The 21,429-nt window shown below is 47.5% G+C and overlaps 1 protein-coding gene across 4 annotated transcripts in view; it reads left to right on the plus strand.

Annotated features, from left to right (window-relative positions):
• Positions 1 to 21,429, plus strand: part of gpc5a (glypican 5a) — a 1,780,902-nt gene that overhangs the window by 433,753 nt on the left and 1,325,720 nt on the right. For all 4 annotated transcript variants that reach the window (XM_072476228.1, XM_072476224.1, XM_072476226.1 and 1 more), the window contains exon 3: positions 7,763 to 8,457. In XM_072476228.1, coding sequence (XP_072332329.1) covers positions 7,763 to 8,457 — 695 coding nt within the window. The remainder of the gene's footprint in view (positions 1 to 7,762; positions 8,458 to 21,429) is intronic.

The raw sequence follows: 21,429 nt of genomic DNA on the forward strand, positions 1-21,429 counted from the left end.
TCGCGGCAATCAAAAGACTAGCGCTTTCACTTACGGTCGCATCACGCAACATTCAGGCCTACGCCCCCGACCGCGCGGCCCACTCCCCCTGTGCATCGTGGACTCCGCAGATGGCCGCCCCATCGTGGACCTCATCAGCAATCGCCCTCAGCCAATCCCATGCCTGTGCCGCACGGCAGCCAACCAATCCCGGGGGGCCCAAATGCTACTTCTGTGGGCAGTCAAAACACCCCCGACAGCGCTGCCCGGCACAGAGCGCCCTCTGCAAGGCCTGTGGCAAGAAGGAACATTTCGCTGCAGTGTGCCAGGCCCGCTCAATCGCCGCTATTGTCCCGGCACCACCCACGTGCAGCCAGTGGGCGCCGCCATCTTCCCCTCCTAGGACCACGTGCGGCCAGTGGATGCCGCCATCTTGCCCGACTCGCAACATGTGCGGCCCGTGGGCGCCGCCATCTTGTTCCTCCCAGGACCAACGGGCGCCGCCATCTTGCTTCCCACAAGACACGTGCGGCCTGTGGGCGCCACTATCCTACCCGACTCAGGACCCATGCCAGTCGGGCACCTCATCCGACCGCTCATCGCCTGCAACTGCCAATGACCAGCCGCGTCTCGCCTCGGTCACGATTGACCAGTTTTGACCACACCGCCTCGCGACTGCTTCAAATGAAGTGAAGGTCAACGGGCACAAGATCTCCTGTCTGCTGGACTCCGGGAGCACTGAGGGATTCATTCACCCCGATACGGTAAGCCACTGCTCCCTCGCGGTACAGCCCACTAACCAGAGAATCTCCCTGGCCTCCAGGTCCCACTCCATGGCAATCCGGGGCTACTGCATCGCCACTCTCACTGTCCAGGGCGTGGAGTTCAGCGGCTTCCGCCCCTACGTCCTCCCCAACCCCTGCGCTGCCTTGCTACTCGGCCTGGACTTCCAGTGCAACCTCCAAAGCCTAATCCTGAAATTTGGCAGTCCCCTACCACCCCTTACTGTTTGCGGCCTCGCTACCCTTAAGGTCGACCCGCCTTCCCTTGGGGAGGCCATGCGTACTAAAAGACAAACGCATCTTCTCAATTGTTGCGCAGGACGTTGTGCCTAGCATCTTAGGCACCTCTAGCCATTTAGACTGGGCGTCGATTAATAAAAGGAACATGGATCCTTGAAAAGGGCCGGCGAAATCCGCATGCAAGCGCTCCCAAGGCCGCCCTGGCCATTCCCAGTGATGTAGGGCCGCGGCAGGCGGAAGCTTCTGATGCTCCTGACAAATGGAACAGTTTTGGGCCACCTTCTCAATGTCGGTGTTGAGGCCTGGCCACCAGACACAATTCCTGGCCAACATTTTCATTTTGGTCACACCTGGATGCCCATTGTGCTCTCTTACTATCAGCTCATGTCCTTTTTCCGGGACAATCACACACGTCCCCCACAAGATGATGCCGTCTTCCACACTGAATTCTGACAGCTTGGAGGAAAACGCCCACAACTCGCCTGTGAGCTGTCTATGCTGCCCACCATATAGGACTATGTGCCAAACCTTTGACAGGACTGGCTCCGTCTGGGTCCACTCATGGATCTGTGATGCCGTGACAGTCAAGGTGTCCATAAAATTTAGGGTTGCAACCACCTCACCGGTCGTGGGGGTCAACATGGGGCCGGTTGATAAAGGCAATCGGCTCAGTGCGTTGGCATTCGCTATCTGCGTTACTGGTTTGTGCTCCACAGATTACTCGTATGGAGCGAGCAACAAAGCCCAGCGCTGGATCCGTGCAGAAGCAATGGGCTTATCCCCCCTGAAAAATCCCAGCAGAGGCTTATGATCAATCACAATAGTGAAGGGGCCGCCATACACGTACTGGTGGAAACGTTTCACCGCAAAGACCACTGCCAGGACCTCCTTCTCGATCTGCGCCTACTTTTTTTCCGCTGCAGTCAATGTGCGGGAGGCGAAAGCTATCGGTCGCTCGGCCCCGTTCTCCATCTTGTGGGACAGGACGGCCCCAATAGCATAAGGGGATGCATCACGTGACGAGCAAAGGCTTTCCAGGATCATAGTGGGTTAGTAACCCAGACGATGACAATTGTTGTTTTACCTGCCAGAAAGCGGTTTCTTGTGGCTGTCCCCAAACCCAGGTGTGATTTTTCTTTAGCAGAAGGTGCAATGGGGCCAGCGTAGTTGCCAGATTGGGGAGGAACTTCCCGTAATAGTTTACGAGGCCGAGAAAAGAACGAAGATGCGAAGTGTCAGTCGGGGCGGGTGCCTGTTGAATCGTGCGCACCTTCTCTGCGACGGGGTGCAAACCTTCGCAGTCCAAACGATAACAAAGGTAGACCATTTCCTTCGCCTGAAAGACGCACTTTGTGCGACGTAAACGGACTCCAGCCTCCGAAAAGCGTCTAAGGACAGCCTCCAGATTTTCCGAATGTTCCTGCTCCGACGTCCCTGTGACCAAAACGTCATCTAAGTAGACAGCGACACGCGGTAAACCTCTCAAAATGCCCTCCATAACGCGTTGCAAAATAGTGCAGGCAGAGGATACTCCTAAGGGCAAACGTGTATATTCATACAGGCCCCGGTGTGTATTAATCGTTACATATGGTCGGGAGGCAGGGTCCAGCTCCAACTGTAGGTAGGCGTGACTCATATCTAATTTTGTGAACGAGAGTCCGCCTGCAAGCTTCGCGTAGAGATCCTCTCTGCGAGGCATTGGATATCAGTCGAGTCGGGAAGCCGTATTCACTTTAAGTTTATAGTCGCCACACAAGCGAACTGTGGCATCTGGCTTCATTACAGGTACAATTGGTGCTGCCCAGTCAACGAAACGGATGGGCCTGATGATACCCAAAGTCTCCAAACGAGTGAGCTCCCCTTCTACCTTCTCGAGCAGGGTGTAAGGCACTGGACGCGCCCTGAAATAGCGCGGCGTAGCTCCTGGTTTGACTTCGATATGGGCTACAGCCCCTTTTATTTTCCCCAAACCGGACTGGAATACATCTGGGTATCATCCTGGCACCACAGTCAACCCTCCAGAAACTGTTTGGAGGATGTGCTGCCACTGCAACCGCAAATGGCGCAACCAGTCCCGACCCAACAGGCTGGGCCCATGGCCACGCACCACAATAAGTGGGAAATGCCCCTCCTGGCGTCCATAAACAAGAGGGGTCATCGTAGTTCCTGCAATGTCCAGTGGTTCCCCCGTGTAGGTGGCTAACCTGGCCTGTGTGTCGGTTAATGTAAGGGTATGTATACCCTGCTTGATGTGGTCGAATGTCCTCTGGGTGATCACGGAGACCGCTGCGCCAGTCTCCAACTCCATCTCAAGTGGGTGACCATTGACCCGTACTGTCACCTTAATGGGGGCCACACGGGGAGCTGCCACACAATGCAGCTGCAGGCAGTCGTCCTCCGTCTCCACGTCCTCAGGAGAAGTCGCCACAGGTTCATCCACAAGGAAGGTACAGCCCCTTGGCTGGTCCCAGTTCCGGTCGGAACGACGGCACCTCTGGCACCCCAGGACTGGCGTCCACGACGGGGTCGGCGCCTACAAGTCTGACACGGACATGGCTCCTCATCCATTGGTTCTGGAGAAGGCTCCCGTTGGGGAGGAATGTCCGACGGCCACTGGCGTCGATCAGGACGTCGCCTCACCCAAGTACTGCAGGAGTGCGGGGGGACGTTTTCGGACGGAAGGGGTTGCGCCCCAAGACATGCACCTCCATTCCCTGTAGCTCCTGCACTCCTCGTTCTGCGCTCTCTCGGGATAATACTATTTGAATGGCCTGTTGAAAAGTCAATGTTGGCTCAGCTAACAACTTTCTCTGGGTGGCCACATTGTTAATACCGCAAACCAAACGGTCGCGTAACATTTCTGACAAGGTCTCACCATAGTCACAGTACTCCGCAATCCTGCGTAGCCTGGATAGAAAGTCGGCAAGGGATTCTCCTGGGGTCCTCTCAGTGGTATTGAACCGGTAACATTGGACTATCGTGGACGGGGTTGGGTGAAAATGTTGCCCCACTAAATTCACAAGTTCATCAAACGTTTTAGTATCCGGCGCAGCTGGGTACGTAAGGCTCCTAATCACCCCAAATGTATGCGGGCCGCAGGCGATGAACAATATGACCACCTGGCGCTCGTTTTCGGTGATATTGCTTGCCCGGAAATATTAACGCATCCGTTGTGCGTACTGGTTCCCTCGTCGCCAGTTTTGTGAGGGCCACGAAGAATACAGCACGAATTTTAAGGATACAAAGAAACAACATTTATTTATAATAACATATATATACAACAGCAGCAACTTCGCTTGCTGCTCACTCCTTCCTGCTGGTTCCAAACTGGCCAGCTTTATTTTATACAGGGAGTCTGCTAATGATTTCTCCGCCCCCCTCATTGGGGAAGCTCATACTCCCACAGGATTGTGGGATTGTCATTAGTCCCCAGCCAATGGTAAGCAGGCAGGTTATAACAATAGTGTTGAGGGTTGTTGCAGGTTACAACAGGACATTGACAGGATGCAGAGCTGGGCTGAGAAGTGGCAGATGGAGTTCAACCTTGATAAATGTGAAGTGATTCATTTTGCAAGGTCGAATTTAAATGCTGAATACAGGGTTAAAGGCAGGATTCTTTGAGGTGTGGAGGAACAGGGATCTTCAGGTCCACGTACATAGATCTCTCAAAGTTGCCATCCAGGTTGATAGGGTTGTTAAGAAGGCGTATGGTGTGTTGGCTTTCATTAACAGGGGGATTGAGATTAAGAGCCGCGAGGTTTTGCTGCAGCTATATAAAACTCTTCTTCGACCACGCTTGGAATATTGTGTCCGGTTCTGGTCGCCTCATTCTAGGAAGGATGTGGATGCTTTGGAGAGGATATAGAGGAGATTTACCAGGATGCTGCCTGGACTGGAGGGCATGTCTTCTGAAGAAAGGTTGAGGGAGCTAAGGCTTTTCTCACTAGAGCGAAGAAGGCAGAGAGGTGACTTGATAGAGGTGTACAAGGTGATGAGAGGCATGGATCGTGCAGATAGCCAGAGACTTTTCCCCAGTGATGAAATGGCTGTCACGAGGGGACATAATTTTAAGGTGATTGGAGGAAGGTAGGGGAGATGTCAGAGGTAGAGGGCGCGATTCTCCGATCCCCCACCGTGTCGGAGAATCGCCGGGGGCCGACGTGAATCCCGCCCCCGCCGTGTCCCGCATTCTCCGCCACCGGAGATTCGGCGTGGGCGGGAATCTCGCCGCCCCCGTCGGCGAAAATCCCCCAGCGATTCTCCGGTCCGCGATGGGCCAAATTCCCGCCGCTGTCAACCCACACCAGCCGGCGTGGATTGAACCACCTTTCGAACGGTGGGACACGGTGGCGCGGGTGGGCTCTGGTGTCCTCGGGGGGTGGGCGCGGGGCGATCTGGCCCCGGGGGGTGCCCCCACGGTGGCCTGGCCCGCAATCGGGGCCCACCGATCCGCGGGCGGGCCTGTGCCATGGGGGCACTCTTTTCATTCCGCCTTCGCTATGGTCTCCACTATGGCGGAGGCGTAAGAGACCCCCTCCACTGCGCATGCGTGGGGATGCTGTGAGCCGCCGCTGATGCTCCCACGCATGCGCCGCACGGCAAAGTCATTTCCGCGCCAGCTGGCGGGGCACCAAAGGCCTTTCCCGCCAGCTGGCGGGGCGGAAATCAGTCCAGCGCGAGCCTAGCCCCTCAAGGCGAGAGCTCGACCCCTCAAGATGTGGAGAATTCCGCACATTTGGGGCGGCGCGATGCCGGACTGATTCGCGCCGTTTTTGGCGCCGGTCGGCGCGCCGATTGCGGAGAATCCCGCCCAGGGTCTTTACACAGAGAGTGGTGGGTGTGTGGAATGCACTGCCAGCAGACGTGGTGGAGTCAGTCATTAGGGACATTTAATCGACTTTTAGACCGGCACATGGACAGCAGTAAATTGAAGGGGTGTAGGTTAGGTTGATCTTCGATTAGGATAAATGGTCAGCACAACATTGTGGGCTGAAGGGCATGTACTGTGCTGTACTGTTCTATGTTCTAAAAGAGGCCCCTGTCTAGAAGCTATAGAGCAATCCAGATAGGGGCAGTGAAAAAAATTACAGTTGTAACACTCACCTGGAAGCATCGAGTGTCCATATTTGGACAGTGAACTGCTGTAACCTCTGTTTAAACCCCTCAGATCCTCTAGCTGCAAGCCATTCATCCATTTCTGGTATTGGGCTGTGATTGACAGCTTCCACAAAACAGCTGTGAGCCTTGCTTCATTCATCTTCTTCACTCTAAGCGCTGTAATCACATCAAAGAGAGTTAAGTGCTGTCAATTTCAGATCAGCAGTTCAAAATTGAAAGGGTGTGATTGGAATGCACTTAACTCCCTTTGATGTGGTTGAAGTTTGTAAACATTGTGGTAACAGCACTTCGAGTGAAGATGAATGAAGCAAGGCTCACAGCAACAATCAAGTGGGCTGCTTTGTCATGGATCATAGAATTTACAGTGCAGAAAGAGGCCATTTGGCTGATTGAGTCTGCATCAGCCCTTACAATGAGCACCCTACTCAAGCCCATCCATCTACCCTATCCCCGTAACCCAGTAACACCCACTTAACCTTTATGGACACTAAGGGCAATTTAGCATGGCCAATCCACCTAGCCCGCACATCTTTGGACTGTGGGAGGAAACTGGAGCACCCGGAGAAAATCCACGCAGGCACTGGGAGAAGGAGCAGACTCCGCACCGACAGTGACCCAGCCGGGATCGAACCTGGGACCCTGGAGCTGTGAAGCAACTGTGCTAACCACTATCCTGGATGCTATCAAGCTTCTTGAGTGTTGTTGGAGCTTCACTCATCCATACAAGTGGGATGTATTACATTACAGTCCTAACCTATGCCTTGTAGATGGTGGACAGGCTTTGGGAGTCTTGGACTCAACACAGAATTTTCACCCTCTGGTGTTTCCATGTAGCCGTAGTATTTATATGGCTGGCCCAGGTAATTTCTGATCAGTGATAACCCCTAGGGTGTCCTTTGTTGGACATGTTGGACCCCCCTACCTTTGGGGATGGGGATGTAATTGTAGCCTCTTCCTCCAATTAATTGTTTAATTGCCCACCACCATTTAAAGATATAGACAAATGGGCAGAAAAGTGGCAGATGGAATTTAACCGTGAAAAATGTGAGGCGATACACTTTGGAAGGCGTAATGTGACACGGAAGTATTCAATGAATGGTATGACACTGGGAAGTTCTGAGGTACAAAGGGACCTTGGCGTGTTTGTCCACAGATCTCTGAAGGCAGGTTAATAGGGTGGTGAAAAGGGCATATGGGACATTTGCCTTTATCAATCAAGGCATAGATTACAAAAGCAGGAATGTCATGTTGGAGTTGTATAGAACTTTGGTGAGACCACAGCTGGAGTATTGTGCGCAATTCTGGTCACCACATTACAAGAAGGATGTGATTGCACTGGAGAGGATGCAGAGGAGAACATGAAGGAGAACGTCTTCAGTATGTTTTATAGGGAATATGAAAAGACAATCCATGACGGTGCCAATTGGAATTCAGATTCCAGGTTGTACCCTATTGTTTCATATTCTAGCCTCCACTGAGCTTGAAAGTGGTGTTTGAGGATAGCTTCGAATCCAACTTGTTAACTGCTGTCTAAGTAGAACATTTTTACAGAACATGTAAGAAGGATAAAAATGAATCATCTCTATATTGTCACATTGTGAAATTATCAGAACTGATTTAACCGTTTGTCCATTTTATTGCAGAGACATTTCAGAATATCATTCGCCATGCAGAGAACAACACAAAGATGCTGTTCAGAACGACCTACCGGAACATGGCCTTCCAGACAGCTGCGCCAATTCGAGAACTCTTTACTGATGTTGCACTCTTTGTTTTTGGCTCAGAGATAAATGTCGATGAATTTATTAATAGATTTTTTGATAGTCTCTTTCCGTTGGTCTATAATCATCTAATCAATCCTGCTCTTACTGACATCTCCCCGGACTTTGCAGAGTGTGTACGGATGGCAAGGAAGGACCTAAATCCGTTTGCTCATCTTCCACAATTCATGGCAAGACAAATGGCAAAATCTCTAATGGCTAGTCACATGTTCCTGCAGGCCTTAAATTTAGGAATTGAAGTTATTAACACTACTGATCACTTGCAGTACACCAAAGAATGCAGCAGAGCTCTGCTAAAGATGCAGTTCTGTTCCCATTGTCATGGCTTGATTAATCGTAAGCCATGTATGGGATATTGCCTGAATGTGATGCGAGGATGCCTTGCTAATATGGCAGAAATTGATCCACACTGGCGGGAATACATCAGATCACTGGAGGAGCTGTCAAATGGAATGCAGGGAACTTATGATATAGAACAAGTTTTGCTGAATCTCCATTCATTAGTGAATGATGCGATTATGAATGCACAAATCAATGGACCAAAATTGTCAGCAATGGTGAGTCCTTGCAATAAGTTTTCAATTTTATCTGTGTACCAAAACAGAAAATATAGCTCTTTTTTCTAGGATTATGTGTAATGTATATTATCCAGCTTCCCAAACAATTCTCAAACCTTTTCTTTGGTTTCAGTCCTGTCTTAAATACAGAACAGAGACTAAAAGCATCAAAAACGTTGCCTGTCGTGAAATTTAATTCTCTTCTTTCAGACTTCGAACTGGTCAAATTTAAGGTCCCAGACATGTATCTGCCTTTTCTCTCTTCCCTTTCGCTCTGTCCCTCTGTCTCTGAGATTGTATGTTTTTCTTTCTGCAACTCTCTTTTTCTGTATATTTTTCTATGTGCCTCTGTGTGTGTTTGTGTATATATGTATCTCTATTCTTCCACTTCTCTCTCATTTTTACATTTCTCCTCCATCTCCATCTCTTGAATCATTCATAATGAAAGATAGCTTGGCTTAGAAATCCCACTTAGAAATCTTGACACTGTTGGGGTCACAGAAGCTGTTTGATATTCATGTGCAATGATGGGAGTAAGCAAAATGTTTCTTTCAGACCATGCCACTGTGACCGAGTTCAGAAAATGGAAGTCTTACTTCACCCATTTGTGGTTTCTTATCGTGAGGAGCATTGAATTCCTTTCTGCAAAATATTCACATTTTAAGTTTTTTCTTCCCAATGTAACATCAATTACTCCAAAAGCTAAATCAGGGCTTACGACTTCAACAGGCCAACTGAATGTTTTATGAAAGAATGAGTGTAATTGTAAGTGCAAGGTAAATGTTGAATTATTCCCTCTTTTTAACTTCTGATTAAAGTTTCTGTAATATAATATTAATATTCCTCAGGCTATTATGGAAGTTATGGTGGGAGAGTTTTTTGTTATGGCGCTATCCATTTTTCCATCTGTCTATCAATCTAATATTAATATGACAGCTTTAGCACAGAGGTAGCAGAATACTTTTAGGGTTCCATTTTCTAAATACTTTGCAAGGCATTCAAACATGGCTTTTATTCTTTGCAAACTGAATATATATGCACATTTAATTTAATAACCTATGGTTTGTGTGTGACTTCTTTCTTTACTGTAGTACTTGCTCTAAATTTAGCTCAATGGTAGCTTTGTATGCATTATCCAGGTTCCATAAAGGTCAGATTTCTGGCTTTAATTATTGAAAATGTTTATAGCAGCATCATTGCCGATGAGTAAAATCACTTCCTTCCCTCCGACAGTGTTGTATGTTTCATAGACAAAAGTAAAATTAAAGCCTCAGAATTATTATTTTTGAAATTTGTGGCCAGACACAAAATGCATTTGTGTGTCATTTTGCCACTTAAAGATGAATGAACGTAAAGCAAAGGATTCATCCCAGCATTTAAATAGTCAACATTTGAATGTTACGGCAAGTATTCATGTCCAAGTTCCTTATCGCGTTCGTACCGAAAGGATTTGGAAATAGAACAAAAAACAAAGACACATTACAGCACAGGAACAGGCCCTTCGGCCCTCCAAGCCTGCGCCGATCCAGATCCTCTATCTAAAACTGTCGCCTATTTTCTAAGGATCTGTATCGCTCTGCTCCCTGCCCATTCATGTATCTGTCTAGATACCTCTTAAATGACGCTATCGTGCCCGCCTCTACCACCTTCGCCGGCAATGTGTTCCAGGCACCCACCACCCTCTGCGTAAAGAACTTTCCACGCATATCTCCCTCAAACTTTTCCCCTCTCACCTTGAACTCGTGACCCCTAGTAATTGAGTCCCCCACTCTGGGGAAAAAGCTTCTTGCTTTCCCCACTCTGGGAAAACGCTTCATTAAATGATTAATTTTGTTGTGTTGTGCCTTAAAACATTTGCACATGTTTAAAATGGCAATCACTATTAATAGGCACGAGTACAGCAATGTGGCAACGGCAGACGTTGTTATTAATTGCTGGAATAAATTAATATTAATGTTAAATAGCAGAGAGAGTGCACTGGGTAGATTGCAGGATCAGTAGCATGAGTATAAGGAGAGATTTCTAAAGGTGGGATGGGAAGCCAATAGAAAGAGGATATGGATTGCTGGGGTCAGGGATTTGTTCGAGGTAATTCAGAGGTTGAGGTTTTGGATTAGAGTTTGTGGTGAAGGTCAAGGGGTCGGCTGGGATAGCACTGAATATAGTAACCCTGGAGATAATAAAGAAGTGAATGAGGATTTTGATGGTGAGAGGTGGCCAGAAGGTAAAGAAGCAGCAGCTGGTGTTGTGTAATTGAATATAGGGATGGACTGGATGCTGACTGTGAAGCTCCTTTCAGGGTCAGGCACCAAGATTTTTGTGTCATCAGATTCAGGATAAGAAAGCAGCTGGGGCAGGGAGATGGAATCAGGTAAAGCATGGCATTTTAAGCAAAAAATCTGCTTTACAGCAATGACAACATTCAAAAGTACTTCAATGGTGGTGAAAATGCTTTATCAATTCAAGCCTTTGTACGTTTGTAAGGAGTACTTTGCAGGGTCAGCAGGGTTGGGTTTGCCGTTGTCGTTTCCGATGTCGGGTGGTCCGTCATTCCTTTTTTGTGTTTTCGTAGTGGTTGAATACAACTTAGTGGCTTGCTAGGTCATTTCGGAGGACATTTAAGAGTCAACATTGCTGTTGGTCTGGAGTCACATGTATGCCAGACCAGGTAAGAATGGCAGATTTCCTTCATTAGTGAAGCAGATGGGTTTTACGACAACCGTTTCATGGTCATCATTTGACTTTTCATCCAGATATTTTTATTGAGTTTAAATTCCATCACCTGCCGTGGTGGGATTCGAACCCAGGTCCCCGAATCATTATTCTGGGTATTACTAGTCCAGTGACAACACCAGTATGCCATTGCCTCCCCAATAGTAACTGTTTTTGAAGTGTATAGTAACTGTTGCTGAAGATAGATGGAAACAGGAATGGGACCTTTGGGAATGCCAGATGTGACAATGAGAACGTGAGAGGACAAATGATTGCAGATATGCTAAGTTCATTAGGGTAAGTAGGAGTTGAGGTGAATTACAGAAGACTGTGGAAGGAAAATGGTGTGGCCAGCTGAATTGAAATCAATAATACAACGTATATTTATACATTGCGGGGCGGCACGGTGGAGCAGCACTATTATGGGCCAGGGTTTAGAGAACCCCAAAGTATATCATGAAGTTCACCTGACCCACAACTTTAAATAGATTTTGGTTATGAGGAGCACAAGGGCCCACTTTACAGGTGTGGTGCAACAGAGAGCTAAAGCATGTTTAAAACAAGACAATGTTTATTCTATGAATCCAGTTAACATTTTATAAACACACAGTAAACATCTTACCAACTACAAACACTGATACTTTCCCAAATACAATATTCTATAGGTAACCCTTAATAACTTCCCAAACAACATTCATAAGTTAAATCCTTTTTAAAATAAAGACAGCAGGTTTAAATGCTGTACAGAAACAGGTATTACTTTGAAATCATCAATAATCTGGAGACATTCTTTAGCTTGCAGAGAGAGAGATCATTACACAGCTGCTTGCTTCGCCTGTAGCTCTCCAACTCTGAAAACGAAACTAAACACTGCAGCTGCCAGCTCAAAAGTGATAGACAGACAGCCCAGCTCCACCCACACACTGACATCACTGCAGCTATTTGATAAACACCCATTTCTTAAAGGTACATCCACCGGACAGTACTGCCTCACGGCTTTGAGGACCCTGGTTCGATCCCGGCCCCGGGTCACTGTGTCTGCAAGGGTTTCGCCCCCAGAACCCAAAGATGTGCAAGGTAGCTGGATTGGCAACACTATATTGCCCTTAATTGGAAAAAGTTAAAAAAATATTGATATGGTGTCTTTAATAGATGGGGCCCTACAAAGCATTGTAAATCAAGTAAAATCTAGAAATTTAGAATATGGATTGAGTACAAATAAAAAACAAAATACTGCAAAATCAGCAGATAGAATAGAGATGGGCAGAAATGATTTTGCAAAGTTGAAGAATGTGTTAGCAACAAGAAAACTTGATAAAGGAAAAAAATCTTAAGATGCTATGTGCTACTTTTCTGTATGCCTCAGAACCCTGGACAGTAAAGATTGAGAAAATAAAAGCTTTTGAAATATGAATGCTGCGATGTAGACTTAATATTCCACGTCAAGACAATAAGACAAATGAAGAGATGCAAGACCAAAGAGAACTCTGAAAAGTGACAACCAGAAAAGGAAATGTCAGTATTTTGGAACTTGATAAAGAGTTGAAAAGCTACAGAGATCTCTTCCAAAGAGCAAAGTAGAGGGCAGCAGAAAGAAGGTGTGACTTAGGAATATTGTATGACAGATGTCACAGAGTAGTTGCAGACGAGATATAGTGAATGTGAGGACGGCGCAAGGCAGATGAGCGTGACATCCATGGCAGCCAATCTCCTTATAGGTGCAGCAGCAGAATCAATGTAACAAAATTTAAAAAGCCATTTTATAGGAGGGCTATAAAACAATCTAAAATAGTGAACCACCTTAAGTCAGATGACCAAAACTAGGGGTGGGATTTTCCTCGCAACCCGCCGTGAGTGGAGGCAACTTGCCATTGGCTGGCGGTGGGATCACCTCACAGTGCCAACCGGCCAGTACCAACCAGTGCCGGGGGGGAGCCTAGTGGGAGCTCCATTGGAGGCGGTGTGGATATGTGTAGTGGGTGGGAATGGAGCACAGACATTGAATTGGCGTGGTGGCGGGGGGGGGGGGGGGGGGGGGTCGGCCCAGAATGTGGGCTGGTAGCCATTAGACTGCAGCGCTGGTCAGGGCACCCTAGAAGATGGCGCCCTGATCTGTTTGGAGCTGCTTCCTGTCATTAAGTGGCCCAGCCCACCAGAATTGGGTGTTGGGTGGGGTTACTGGGTTTGGGGGACAGGGTGGAGGTGTTGACCTTGGGTAGGGTGCTCTTTCCAAGAGCCGGTGCTGACTCGATGGGCCGAATGGCCTCCTTCTGCACTGTAAATTCTATGATAATCTATGATCTATGAGAATGAAGGCATAAACCACGCCCACACTTTTTTTGGCTCAGGGGTTCAAAGTTCCATGAGAAGTCGCACCATGTTTCTCACCGGAGTTGACACTTTTGATACGATTTTCCCATGGTCTCACCAACAGCCTGTGACTGGAGAGCCAGTTTAGCTCACTTGCTAGACAGCAGGTTTGTGATACAGTGCAATTCCCGCACCGGCTGAGATTATTCATGAAGGCCCTGCCTTCTGAACCTTGCCCCTTACCCGAGGTGTGGGGACCCTCAGGTCAAATCACCACAGTCAGCTCACCTCCCTCAAAGGGGAAAGCAGCCGAGGGTCATGTGAGACTATGGTGACTTTACCTTTACAGCTGCAGTAATACTTCCCTACCCCCTTATTTTAAGAACCCGGGGTGCAGTCCATCAGATCCTGGGTGTAGATTCCCAAATTTCTTTCTCTGTCAGTCTGGCCTCAATAAAAGTTGAGATGGATTCGCACGTAAAAAGAAGTTATTTATTTAGCTTGCAAGCTTGATTCATTTCATAGAAATATAAGAGACATCCAGTTTCCTATATCCCAGAAAGCGAATGAACAAAGAAACAAAGGGATCTCTGCAAATCAATTCAAATGGTATCAAGTTTCACATACTCGACGCCCATAGGTCAGCCTATATCCCTCCTGACCTGTTTGATCTATTCTGATTGGCTCACTTCCAATCCCTTTCTCTGGCCCCTATCAATGCAGCATCACTCTCATAGACACACCTCTTCCTGCTTTTTCCATGCGGTCTCAAATCCCTTTCTCCCTAACTGCCAGAATCAAAGTGGCTTATTTCTACATTACATTAACTAGTATCTCTAAAGTAACTATTTTATATCACATTCGTCATGGGGATGTGTCAGCCTTTAGGTCTAATAACTTTCCCCTTACCTTTTCTTTGGTGTTGGTGATGTTTTAAGTTCCTGCCTCCCTGGCTTTCAAGTGTCTTTGGGAATTTTTCAAAGTTCAAGTAGGCGTGGGCTTAAGTAGAGTGCTCTTTCCAAGGGCCGGTGCAGACGCAATGGGCCGAATGGAATCCTGTTGCACTGTAAATTCTATGATTGGACAAATAAAATTTTTTCTTTATTCTTTCTTGGGAAATTAATGTCCCTGGCATTGCCAGCATTTGTTGTCCATCCCTAATTGCCCTCAATGTGGTGGTGAGCACAGTTTCATGTTATATTGGAAAGTCTAAAACCAGCATCATAACCTTAAATTAAACTTGTTACATAGGCACGAGGAGTGAGTTTGATAAAATTGATTTGAAAATAGGGTAAAAGATGTGATAAATAAGCAATGGAAAATTTTTGAAGACTAATTCAAAATACTCAACGAAATTCAAAATTCTCGAGAAACCCAAAATCCCCAGGGATTCATGCATGGTTGATTGAAAATGTTAAGCAAATTGTAAGATTAAAAGGAGAGCCTTATAATATTGCAAATAATAGCACTATACATGAGGACTAGGAGTGTTTTAGAAACCAGCAAATATTAAGCAAAACTTTGTTGAGGGGGAAGAATAGATTATGAGAATAAACCCACAGGAATTATCAAAACGGATTGTAAGGGCTTCTTCACATACGTGGAAAAAGACAAAAATAGCAAAAGTAATTGTTGGTCCTGTAGAGAATAAGACAAGAAAAATTAAACTGGCAGCAAGGGAATAGCAGAGGAATTGAAGACATATTTGCTATCGGTCTTCATAGCAGAAGAGACAAAGACCATGGGGGCGATTTTCCAGCTTCATTTGCCGCAGACACAAATCCCATTCTGGCCGTTACCTCCACACAAGAGGGCCATAACGGGATTTGCGCCAGGGAGATCTCACTTTGTGACCTTCCCCACCCCCTACCGGTGACATAATCAGTTTCATGCCCAGTGAGGGTGTGAATCCGATTACCATGAATTTGCATGGATTTTAATATCAAAAAATGGCTTGACGCCGTTGCTTCCGGATTCGCCGCTTGTTCCCCCCACCCCGCCAGCGTGACGTCATGCCGGTGGGAATCACCAAAAACGGCGTTTTAAAGTGGCGTCGTGGGACTGCCACTGAATTAGTAATTCAGAGATCCAGGGTAATGCGCCGGGAACCCTTGTTCGAATCTCCGCAGTGCTGGTGGTGAAATTTGAATTGAATAAAAATCTGGAATTCTAACGATGAAACGACTATCGAAAAAAAAACATTGGGTTAGGAAGGAAATCTGCCACCCTTACCCGGTCTGGCCTACATGTGACTCCAGTCACAACAATGTTGCTGACTCTCAAATGGGCGAGCAAGCCATTCAGTTCATGGGCAATAAATGTTGCTCCACAGCCCATGAACAAATTTTCAAAAATTAAAAGCTGACAAAACCCCTGGACCTGATGGCCTACACTTTAGGATTCTAGATTAGATCCAATTATCTCCAGCCATCTATGCTAAAATATCGAGGTGTATGGTATAAATTAGCAGATTATAAATGACCAGACAGCAGAAATATTATTTGACAAATGTTTTTTTTGAGGTTGCGCGGTTGTTTGAGGGCAAGTAGTGGGGTGTGTGGATGACCTTGGCAAGATGTTTGTCTTCATCGATGACATGTTGAAGGCTGCGAAGAAGATGTCATAGTTTCTCCGCTCCAGGGAAATACTGGACGACGACGGGTACTCTGTCGGTTGTGTCCCGTGTTTGTCTTATGAGGAGGTCGGGGCGGTTTTTTGCTGTGGCGCGTTGTAACTGTCGATCGATGAGTCAAGCGCCATATCCCGTTCGTACGAGGGCATCTTTCAGCGTCTGTAGATGTCTGTTACGCTCCTCCTCGTCTGAGCAGATCCTGTGTATACGGAGGGCTTGTCCATAGGGGATGGCTTCTTTAATGTGTTTAGGGTGGAAGCTGGAGAAGTGGAGCATCATGAGGTTATCTGTGGGCTTGCGGTAAAGCGAAGTGTTGAGGTGACCGTCCTTGATGGAGATGTGTGTGTCTAAGAATGCAGCCGATTTTGGAGAGCAGCCCATGGTGAGTCTGATGGTTGGATGGAACTTATTAATGTCATCGTGTAGTCGTTTCAGTGATTCTTCGCTGTGGGTCCAAAGGAAAAAAATGTCATCAATGTATCTGGTGTATAACGTTGGTTGGAGGTCCTGTGCAGTGAGGAGGTCTTGTTCAAATTTGTGCATGAAGATGTTGGCATATTGAGGTGCGAATTTGGTCCTCATGGCTGTTCCGTGTGTCTGGATGAAGACCTTGTTGTCAAAGATGAAGACATTGATCCAGAATGAAGCGGATGAGTCTCCAGACGCAATTCTGCAACTCATCCACTTCATTCTGGAGGTGGCTGCAATGATAGTGAATACATCGGTTATTGTCTTCCAAAATTCCCTAAATTCTGGAAAAGTCCAGCATATATGAAAAGCACAAATGTAGCCAATGTTCAAGAAAGGAGGGAGACAGTAAGCAGTAAACTATAGGTCAGTTAGCTTAACGTTTGCCGTTGGGAAAATGCTAGAATCCATTTTTAAGGAAATCAGAAAAATGACAAAATCTGCACTTTTTTTTGAGCGCATCACACATACACAGTTCCCAACTCGTGCCGCATATGCGCAGTTCCCAATGTTCCGCACATACGCTGTACCCAATACACATCGCACATGCGCAGTTCCCAATTCGCACCCCACCTGCGCAGTATATTCAGAAATCCATAAAATTTCGAAATCCGATACACACTCGGCCCCAAGCATTTCGGATAAGGAATTTTTGACCTGTAGTTGCAGGACATTTAGAAAATTAAAATTTTATCAGACAGAGTCAATATGGTTTTGTGAAAGGGCATTTATGTTGACAATTTTATGAGAGTTCTTCAAGGATGTCCGAAGCAGGATGGATAAAGGGGAACTGGGAAATGTGGTGTGTTTGGCTTCTGAAGGGCATTTGATAAGGTACCACAATAAAGGTAACTACACAAGATGAGAGATTATGGAGTCAGGGATGATATGTTAGCATGGATAGAGACCTGCTTACAAACAGGAAACAGTCAGGATAAATGGATCATTCTCAGGTTGAAAAACTATAACTAGGAGAGTGCCACAGGTTTCATTGCTGGGTTCTAAACTATTAATGATGTATATGAATAACATGGATGTAGGGTCTGACTATATTGTGGCCAAATTTGCTGGTGATACAAAGATGGGAAGGAAAGCAAGTTGTGAGGGGATACAAAGACAATGCGAAGGAATATTGCGAGGCTAAGTAAGAGGGCAAAAAAGTTTGCAGATGGTGTGTAGTGTGGTAAATGTGAGGTTGTCCACTTTGACAGGAATAATAGAAAAGCAGTATATTATTTAAATGAATAGAAACTACAAAACGATGAAGAACAGAAGGATCAGCATGCAAGTACAGCAAGCAATTAGGAAGGCAAAGAGAGTGCTAGCCTTTAATGCAAGGAAGGGTGGAGTATAAAACTAGGGATGTCTTCCTACAGTAATGCAGAACATTGTATCATGAGAGTATAATGAGAGTACTGTGCACATTTTTGGTCACCTTAAGGAAGGACATATTTAAACTGGAAGCAGTTCAGAGAAGGTTCTCGAGGCTGGTTCCTGGGATGAGAGGTTTGTCTAATGAAGAAAGGTTGGGCCTATACTCTTTCAAAGTTCGAAGGGTGAAAGGTGATCTTATTGAAGCATAGACAATTCTAAGGGGGGGGGGGGGGCTTGACAGGATAAATGTTTCCTCTTGTGGGGAAATCTAGAAATGAGGGTGTCATAATATCCACTCGTATATAATGAGATGCAGACAGGCAGTGATTGACACAGGATGACCAGTGAGCACACAACACAGTGCAGCCAATCACCAGACAGGACTACCACTATAAAGCCAGAGGGCACTAGGTTTCCCGCTCTCTCGGGACCCAGCCAGCGAGACAGTCAGAGTCCACGAGCTAGCAAGTGTAAACACCATGCGGTAGCTAGTAAGTCTGGTCAGGCTACTAGAAGGTCTCCAGTCAGTTCAGTATAGTGTTGACCCACAGCTGAATATGTATATCAGTTCTATTGTTGAATAAAACAGTGTAGGATCTTCTCCAGTGTTAGACTTCTGTTTCTAGCTTCCCTGCATCATGTGCAGTCCACATCAAACCTATCTGCCTAACATCATGGTACCAGAGTGATATTGATCTTGACGGACCTACCTCGAGTGAATCAGCATTGACCAGCAAACAGCCATCCGGTGAAATGGAAAACATCCAGCCTCCTCCGCAGCTCTGCATCTCCGGCAACCTCGGCGCCAATTGGAAGATCTTCAAGCAAAAGTTCCTTTTGTACATCGAGGCCTCCGACCTCGAAGCAGCATCGGATGCCAGAAAGATCGCGCTATTTCTCTCCACTGCGGGGGACCACCTCATCCACATCTACAACTCCCTTACGTTCGCTGACGGCGAAGACAAAACAAAATTCAAAACAGTCCTGCTGAAGTTTGACAGCCACTGCGACATTGAGGTGAATGAGAGCTTTGAATGGTACGTTTTCCAGCAGAGGCTTCAGGGTAAAGATGAACCTTTTCAGTCCTTCGTGACCCATCTCCGCATCCTAGCGCAGTCATGTAACTACGACTCGACGGCTGATTCCATGATCTGGGATCAGATTGTTTTCGGGGTCCACTCCGACTCCCTACGGCAGCAGTTCCTAAAAGTCAAACAGTTGACCCTCTCTGTCGCCATCGAGACATGCGTTGTCCATGAGCATGCTAAGAATCGTTACTCCCACATCAGGGCAGCAGAAACTGCAAAGCTGGCCTCCCACGAGGCGGAACCGGTGCAGTCATTGCACAAATGCAGGCCCTGAGCATCGAGGAGAGTGGCCGTTTTAGAACATAGAACATAGAACATACAGTGCAGAAGGAGGCCATTCGGCCCATCGAGTCTGCACCGACCCACATTAATCCCTCACTTCCACCCTATCCCCGCAACCCAATAACCCCTCCCAACCCTTATGGACACTACGGGCAATTTTTAGCATGGCCAATCCACCTAACCTGCACGTCTTTGGACTGTGGGAGGAAACCGGAGCACCCGGAGGAAACCCACGCAGACACGGGGAGAACGTGCAGACTCCGCACAGACAGTGACCCAGCGGGGAATCGAACCTGGGACCCTGGCGCTGTGAAGCCACAGTGCTATCCACTTGTGCTACCGTGCTGCCCTTTTGTGCGCTTTTCCTGGGTCCCTGCGCAAGCGCGCCACGACCAAGTGGACGACGAGCCGGACAACCCAACTGCGCAGGTGCGTACGTCGACCGACCACACTGCGCATGCGTGGTGACGCACGGAATGCGCTGGCACGGCGTCATGACGTGTCCAAATTGTGGTTCTGCCCATTTAAAGCGGCAATGTCCGGCCAGATGCCGACAAGGTCTCGGCGATCAACGCCGTGAAGACCCCGGAGGACAAGAAGGCGGTCCTCTGCTTCCTCGGGATGGTCAACTTCCTCGGGAAATTCATTCCCAATATGGCATCCCACACCACGACCCTCCGCCATCTCGTCAAGAAGTCGACGGAATTCCAGTGGCTGCCCACGCATGAAGAGTAATGGCGTGAGCTGAAAGCAAAGCTCACCACAGCCACGGTTCTAGCGTTCTTCGACCCAACCGAGGAAAACAAGATATCGACTGATGCGAGCCAGGACGGCATTGGGGTGGTGCTCCTTCAGCGAGATGACTCCTCGTCCTGGGCTCCAGTGGTGTATGCCTCCAGGGCCATGACGCCCACTGAGCAACGGTACGCTCAGATTGAGAAGGAGTGTCTGGGCCTCCTGACAGTGATAATCAAGTTCCACGACTACGTTTACGGCCTGCCAAAATTCACGGTAGAAACGGACCACAGGCCTCTGGTCCGTATAATCCAGAAGAATCTACATGACATGACACCTCGGTTACAGCGAATTCTTCTTAAGCTACGCCGCTACGACTTCAAACTTGTCTACACGCCAGGCAAAGAGCTGATCGTTGCAGATGCCCTATCCAGGTCCATTACCACACCGTGTGAACAAAGTGACTTCATCTGCCACATAGAAGCGCAAGTACAGTTGTGTGCCACCAACCTTCCGGCCTCTGACGAACAGGTGGTCCAAATTCGTGAGGAGACGGCCAAGGATCCTCTGCTACAGCGTGTGATGCAGCACCTTACCAATGGCTGGTAGAAGGGACAATGTCCTCAGTTCTATAACGTAAAAGACGACCTGACGGTGGGGGAGGGAATCCTTTTGAAACTCGACAGGATCGTAATTCCTCAGAGCATGCTATGGTGCTGGGCCAACTCCATGAGGGTCACCTTGGGGTCAAAAAATGCTGACGCAGAGCTCGGGAGGCGGTCTATTGGCTGGGCACCAGCCAGGACTTTGCCGACACAGTCCTCAACTGCCCTACCTGTCAGATGTTTCAACCAGCTCAACCTGAGGAAACGCTGCAACAGCACGAGATCGTGACCTCTCCGTGGTCCAAAGTAGCTGTAGACAGTTTCCACACCAAGGGGCGTGACTACGTACTCCTGGTCGACTACTTCTCCAGTTACCCAGAAGTGGTGAAACTGCCCGACCTCCCGTTGAAGGCGGTAATCAAAGCATGCAAAGAAACGTTTGCCAGGCATGGGATTCCGCTCACGGTAATGAGCGACAACGGTCCTTTCTTTTACAGCCAGGAATGGCCTGATTTTGCACAGTCCTACAACTTCTGTCACGTAACCTCCAGTCCCCACTACCCGGTCAAACGGGAAGGCCGAAAAAGGGGTCCGTATTGTAAAGCAGTTGCTGTGCAAAGCTTTTTAAAAAAAATACATTTATTAAAGTTTTTTAACACAGATTTTCTCCCTTACAAACAATAACCCCCCCCCCCCTCGTAGCAAAAAAAACCCAAGAAATTGCGCAGAGCAAGATATATACATGGCAAAATGATATATTTACACA

This window comes from Scyliorhinus torazame, chromosome 15 (assembly GCF_047496885.1).
Source record: "Scyliorhinus torazame isolate Kashiwa2021f chromosome 15, sScyTor2.1, whole genome shotgun sequence".
NCBI lineage: Eukaryota > Metazoa > Chordata > Chondrichthyes > Carcharhiniformes > Scyliorhinidae > Scyliorhinus > Scyliorhinus torazame.